The sequence below is a fragment of the Glycine soja genome, chromosome 14 (genome assembly GCF_004193775.1).
Source record: "Glycine soja cultivar W05 chromosome 14, ASM419377v2, whole genome shotgun sequence".
Classification (NCBI taxonomy): domain Eukaryota; kingdom Viridiplantae; phylum Streptophyta; class Magnoliopsida; order Fabales; family Fabaceae; genus Glycine; species Glycine soja.
Window position 1 is genome coordinate 12,774,850 of NC_041015.1, and position 7,498 is coordinate 12,782,347.

Sequence of the window (7,498 nt, forward strand, 5' to 3'; positions counted from 1 at the left end):
TTTGAATAACTTGGAAAATGGACCATATAAGAATGATGACACTTGAATGTGGAAATATGGCGTCTGGGATTCATCGAAAATCTAAAATGAAAGATGTTGTATATAGAAGAGTAGGTTGTTAATGTAGAGGTAGCCAGTTGATTGATTAGCATGTATAAAAGTGAGCATTTACAATTCAACCATGAATAAAAGATGGAATAGATAGGTCAAGACAAAATTTAATGCTCAGATTTTTATACCAAACACTATAGTGGATTCGGTAAATTAGACTTGCATATATAATAGACGTAGTAATTTAATAAAGAAATGTCTATTGACATGAAGTAAGAGATAATAAATATAAAATCTGGAATTTAGCAATGTGAGGAACTAAAACTATAGTCAAGGATTTACAACTGTGGAAATTTGGTAAAGAGCATATTTCAATTAAGTGTATATTTAACAACAATATCATAGAATTATGCTGAATATGAAGTAGTAGGTGGTAAGAGAGAGAGTGTGTGTGTGTGTGTGTGAGGAGTGTTATGTGTTGTAATGTTAATGAGCTCAGACGTAACAGTGTTACAGCATCCTATATCCTCTTCTCTTTCCCTTCGCTTCTTTTCTTTAGCTTTAAAAAAGCAAAAGCAAAAGCAGTGTTTGGATAGAAAATGCTTAAGCACGGACCGTTTCACAATCCAGTTAAATTTTATTATTTAGTTTCATCTGAGAGAATATTGATTAAATCAAAACTGGCTTAGGTGTATAAGACCTATAAGGATAGGCTTAAATAGTAATTTTCTAACATGTAATATATGCATCTATTCCACTGATTAGAATAACTTGTAATTAATTACAAAGTTAATAAAAAGTCTATTTTTCATTGTAGAATGTGAACTCATGTAACAGTTATGTTAAGCTGCATCATTTTGTACAATGATGAAGAGGATGTAGCACATGATTTTCTTATCGGGGATCAGTTCTATTCCCCTAGTTTGCAATTTTTTTGGGATCTATACTTTTTCATTTTGCAAAACAGAAATAAAATTAAAGCTAATGTGTAAAATAAAATAGATTAAACATTTATAATATATTCAATGTTCAAAGTGAAATAAGTAAAAAAGAAAGAGACCATCCAGTTGACAAAATGTTCATAAAAGACAAAAAGATAGAAAAATCAAAGTACATAAACTGAATCTAATAGTCTCAATTCTTTTTTCGGCAGATGACAATTTCCCATATTTTGTCAATGCTCTTGTAATAGAAGGAGACTTCATCACCATGAGAGAAATCATTATCTACAAGGAATTGATACCATGGTTATACGACATATTTGCGCCCAACTCCACTGTCAACCACCACGACATTCCACTGTAATGGAGGTCCAAATCTTCTTAGAATGGTCATATGTTGACCGCTGGCATTTACATGTGTGATGGCACAGTTGGGGAGTCTCTGCATGGAAAAAAATAGTATGATATATAAGCACAAATTTGTAAGCAACATTAAAGAGGGAATGAAATAAAGATCAAACATGCATTTGTTTTTGCATGCCAAGAATTTAATGATCACAGATTAAAAATTGATAAATCTTTTCTGAATTCGTTCAGCCCTTCCGCAAAGTAGACTTTTGCTCGATGCTGTCTTAGCCTGATTTGGTATGTTGTTCCATCATATCTGAAGTTGACAAACTCAGGGTATTCTAGTGCCCATTGTTGGTGGTAAAAAGAGGGCACTTCTATCATGTCCTGCAAAAAATCATAGCAAGAAAAAGAATATGAAACTACATGAAGAATAAAAACAGTTGGTATATAACATTACCCTATCATTGTGGAATGCTGCTGTGAACTGCAGGATTAATGGTTTTGTATTAATTGGATATTTAAAATATATGGAGAATGACAACAACATAATAAAATTAATGAATGTATCATCGAATGACTAAAATGAAATACTTCTAAAGTTAACAAATATAAAAGTTGTGCATTATTCTTACTGCTGTAAATGTGCTTATAATCTTTTGGATCAAATTTTCAGGGTGATACTCATGCCTAACTTAACAGGTTATATAAAGTCTATTTTGGAATTAAACATTGAGATGAAAACAGGTTGCTGACATAAAGTAGCTTTCGACTGGAATGCAGATTAACAATCATAATAGAAAAGCTATAGCCAAGTTTTGGGATTGTTTTGGTTTGTCAGAAAGTAACCAAAGTTAAAATTTGTTGGACTATGTCTATTTTCTGGTTTGGTTACATGTTAGATTTCTCATATGATAAAATAGAATAGGACTATGATTGTTTTCTGGTTTGGTCTAGAATTACCATGTGCAACTATTGTTGAACATGAGAAATCAATATAGGTCCAAATTTTGAAGTTAAGCAGCATAATTCGCTATCCATAAACAATTGAGGTGAAGAATAAGTCTCAAAAAAGGATTTGTAACATGATAAGACACTCAAAGTCATGAAAAAATAGAACAAATAACAATCCTAGCAGGAGAATATTATATTTAATTACTATCTATTAGTGGTATATTACAAATTAGAACCAATATATAGTACTATATTGCAATTTAATATCAATAAACAACGCAAATAACAAAGAAAATTGGCTATTTGTTGTCTGCCGGTCAAAAATTAACAAAACAATATTTGTAACAGCTGACAATATTAATGAGTCAAAATATATCTATGCATGCGTTCAAAACATAAAGCAAGGAAGAAGCCTTAGTTTGATAGCTAGAACAGAATAGCAGGAGACAAAGAAAACCTAGGTATGAACTAACAAAAGTCGTGGAGAGGTTTTAAACTGGGATTATAATGTTCGAAGTAATTTGAGAAAATAAGTGGGTTATTGCTTTTACACTAACCTTGCTTGTAGCTGATGATGAGTTAGAACTGGTGCTTGTGTCCGTTGAGTCAGTCGATAACTCTGAAGCCATCCTTTGAGCTGTTTCAGTGTTTTTTCTCAAAGGAATGAAGAGTGAATATCTGCAGAAGAAGTGCAATGTGGAAAATAAATATTGAAGTGACACAGTGGTTGGTGAAAATGTGTAAGTCGCTGAATACGAAGGGGTTTGAGAATTCTTGAGTATTGAATGCAGCATGGGAAGATTGGACGTGGAGAGACATTTGAATCATTGTGAATGTATCTGTGGTGTTGCAGACAGCCAAAGTGTTTTTTTTTTTTTGTTTACTGAATGTAACAACCAATATTGATATTTATGAAAATGCAGGGAAACAAATGTATCAGGAAAAAAAATCAGCATCTATTTAATATGAGAGGTCTTAACAAAGTAATTATATATATCATAAATATATAATTTTAGAAGGTAAATTTTTTGGTATCAGGAAATTTTTTTTAACCAAATTAGATGATTCTTTAACTATACATATATGCTTATCAATCTTGAAAAAATAAGTGTGACCTGCAGTTGATTCTAACTTTTGTTTTGATTAAACGCAATAATGGAAATTGGGTGTTAGTGTAAAATTGCTAAACTAATTAGCGTTGGTTAAAATTAACAAAGTTCATGAGTTTTTTGGTTCCTTCTGGGTTTGCATGTTTGATTAACAATTGAAAACATAGATAAAAAAAAATATGTCAATGCATATGGTCGTGAATGACTCAGATGTAATTACTTGTAGATAGAGACAAATAAAAGTAAAATAGAATCAATTAATCTGGAAAAATATATTTTGCATGGAAAATGTTTCATGTAGTTTTTTAGTATGATAATTCCTACATTGTGAAGTAGAATGCATAGTTGTCTGTTATCTATGATACATTTGCTCTTCATTTTGTCCTTTGCTGAATTAGGCCTCTGGTGAGTTGGTGCTTTTGCATGGTGTGAATGACAATTATTGACTTGACAGAGTTATAAATTAGGAAGAATATGGTATAAATTGAAGCCCTGAGACTATAATTCAAGATTAACAGCTGGGAAAATGGGCCACACATACAGGAATCATGACACCTGCATGTAGAGCCATCGGTGCCTAAGACTGATTGGAAAGGTAATTAATATGAAAGATGTTGTGTGTGCACTACTAGCTTGTTAATCTAGCCTGTGAATTTTTTTTAATCACGTATATAACATATATTATTCAACTTGATGGATCTCTTTTTTTGTCTTCAAAGGATGTAGAATAAAATATTAGACAAATGTTGGTTTTATCGCATCATGTGCTATTCTAGAAATGGTGCATCAAGACTATTTACATTAGAAGCACGTGACAATTGAATCCAATTCTTGCCATGATATGATATATGTAATAGCATGGTAACAATCGATCGTATTTCCTTTTACACATGCCCACAGGCTACAAACGCGTCACAGATTCCATGACTAACTTAAAAGGAAAAGGATGCAGTGAGGCAATCCCATGACACAATTCTTCCAATTAACATCAATCATGGTCATAATCAGGAGGATGTAGCACATGATTTTGCAATCGGCTTCAGAACTGATAAAACATAAAGCCATATATAACATGTTAGAAAATCACTATCAATCCTAACAGCCACAAGGTCAAATTCCTTCCCCAAAAAAGCCACTTTAATTAATTACTATACTTCAGTTGTGTATATCCACGAGGAATTTGATGAAAATAGGAAGACTGATGGCAAATATAATCGAGATCCGACAATATTAACAAACAAAATAAGCCAAAGCAAAAAAAAAAAGCTTCTTCATGCACCTTAGGAACAGATAACATAAAACAATGTTCCTGAAAAGATAACTTGAAAGCAGGCAAATTCATTCAGTTGCAGAAGGTCTTGCTAGTTTGTTAGAGGAAAGTTGCGCGGGTGAAATCTCACAACTTCTTGCTTTATCATCCAATTCATCAGTTGATAAGCGCTTTGTGGGTGTTAATGGAACCCTTAGAAGTGGGTCATGATCTATTGTCACTGACACAAATTGCTGCATAAAAAATATACTATTTAATAAGCTGAATGCAAAGTTGGAATGAGCCAAATTTCTATTTTTCCTGAGATGATACCAAAATATATCAGACCAAAAGACACAAGAGCAATCTTAGCTTACAGATTCAGCTTGTGTAGGATCCGTGCACTCAACCACTAGACTATCCATCTTGGAAAATGGCTGCATGATATATAAATTGAGACTAACCAAACACATTGAATATATTGCTATTATGACAACAACTAAAACCCAGGTGGCAAAAAGTACCTCAGTATCAGCCAGCATATCCAGCACAACATTGATCAAATCTAACTCATTTGAATATTTAAGAACAACAGCATTGCCAAACTTTGGCTGAACCTTGACTTTAAATGCAAGAACACAACCTAGCAGCCTATCAAGGGCCTGAGGAGAAGCGTCTAAATCAACATCACCACCCTTGTGCAACAAAAAATTCAATGACTTAATATCCACAATGAAATTGGATAGCAAATAAACAAAATCTGATTGTAAATTTACATACTTCCATTTTTAGCCTGTTAACTTCATCCACTGATTGGCAAATCAACTCTGCACATTCACGGGCCTAGAGCAAAAATTTAGTATCTTTGTCTTTGTCTTTAACCATCACTTCAATTCGATACCTCAAGACAGGTTTATCATTGTGTTTGCCACATCCACATGTGAATGGCACAACGTCTATGTTAGTCTTTTTGTGGCATTGGCTACAAGCTGGGTAACACCATGAATGATTATCCATCACTATTTTTGTAATCATGTCCACAGTAACACAAACAATTTCCTGCACAAATAACACTGACATCAAATTTTGCTCAAAGCGATCATAGAATTGAATAAATCTAGCCTAGTTGGGCTCTTAATTCCCCAGGTCAACGGTGAATATAAATAAGAGCATGACCTCCGAAATGGCATTAATTTGGAAAATGCTGCTTCAGCCTTTGAAAGAAATGCATCCTTCGATGATAACTGACTCGATCCTGAAAGATGTGAACTGGTTCGGCCAGGAGGCGCCAAAACTTATTTGACCTCAAATCCTGAATCAAAAAGCCTATAGGAATAGAATAAATTGAAAACCGTAGTGAAAAATAAGCAACACAGTTAAATAAAAAAATCTATAAATACAGAAGTAACAACATCAACAAAAGACCTCTCACTGAACTCTTGTATTTCCAACACAAGTTCATTGATCATTAGTTTTGAAGCTTTCAAAGAATTACTCATTGAGGGTGGATATGATCCAAAAAGAGCACGCATCATTTAATGAGCATTAGAGTTCACAAATTCCACATTAAGCCTACCCTGCCCTTCTTTGATTCTGGCATGTGTCAGAAGGATAACAATGGGCCTAGCATCTTCAAAGTCATTCAAGTAAGCTAAGAACTACAAGCAGTAATTTTCCCAAAGAGTGCAAGATAGTACTTGGCCACTATCAGAAACAAACAGCAATAAATGTATCAGTATATCAACTTATAATGTTCACAAAATACAAATAACAATTACACGGATTTAAAAAAGTCAAATTGTAGAACATAACCTCAAGTCCTTGATTTTGAATACAACCCTGGTATTTTTTTAGGAGAGATGCCGAAACACCACTTCATCAACCACACCAATAATATCTGAAGGAAGCAAAAAAAAAAAGACATGTCATTCTTAAAGCCATACATTTTTCGATCAAAATAAACGTGCATATTGCAGGTGGACCTACCAACCAACAGGCCAATTTGAAAATCACCAGCAATGACATTAGAAAAATCAGCAAATTTAAATTTCCTAAAAGGAAATTGGATTGCCTAACAACAGTAACTCCAGTAAAAGCTAATTTATATTGATGATCACAGACTTTGAATTGACCATCATTCTTCAACACTTTAAAATTATGTATGACATAAGTAGAATTTTCCTTCAAATCAGCTTTCCAAGACTTTAGCTGATCTTGTTTACAAACAACATGGATTCCATCTCCCTATAACATACAAACCATATGAATAGTTGGTTGAATGGTCAATAATATAGCAATACAAAGAGCCGGCAAAACCATACATCAGAATTAACAATAACCATTTCAGCCTATTCAGACTTGCTGGGGATCCCAATGAACCAAAGATCAGTGATCCTTATAGCAAGTTTTAGAGTTTCTTTTGATCCATCAATCGACTTAATCTTATCAAGAGCACATGCCATAACTTTGCATAAAATTGGTTGCTCCTAAATCTATGATGTAGTCAATGGAAAAACCTGAGCTACAGTGGTTATAAAAACAGATGATAAGATAAGGTCTCAACAGGTGAACCAATAAAAGTGCCCCTGAGACACTCCTTAAACCCAAAAGCAACAAAAAATTTAAAGCCTGGTCATCTAAACAAACACTAACAAACGAAAAGCAAACATGCACAGACATCCAGGCGTGTTGCTGCAAAAAGAATATCTTACTCCTGTCACAACCAAATGCAACACCTGACAAAACGCAAGTTGAAAGACAAACGGAACCCACCAAAGTCAGCAAAGAAACAAAAAAACAAACTTGAAAAACCAGCCGAATGAAGAAACACACGTGGAAAGCCAAAC

The 7,498-nt window shown here is 33.5% G+C and overlaps 1 protein-coding gene across 1 annotated transcript; it reads right to left on the reverse strand.

The window, feature by feature from the left end:
- Positions 1 to 4,741: 4,741 nt before the first annotated feature.
- On the reverse strand, positions 4,742 to 6,184 carry LOC114383829. The gene is made up of 6 exons (XM_028343562.1): positions 6,053 to 6,184; positions 5,902 to 5,964; positions 5,535 to 5,711; positions 5,177 to 5,347; positions 5,030 to 5,089; positions 4,742 to 4,906 (listed from the first exon to the last, which is right to left on the reverse strand). Exons 1-6 carry the CDS (start codon positions 6,182 to 6,184, stop codon positions 4,742 to 4,744), a joined length of 768 nt encoding a protein of 255 aa, XP_028199363.1.
- Positions 6,185 to 7,498: the final 1,314 nt, after the last annotated feature.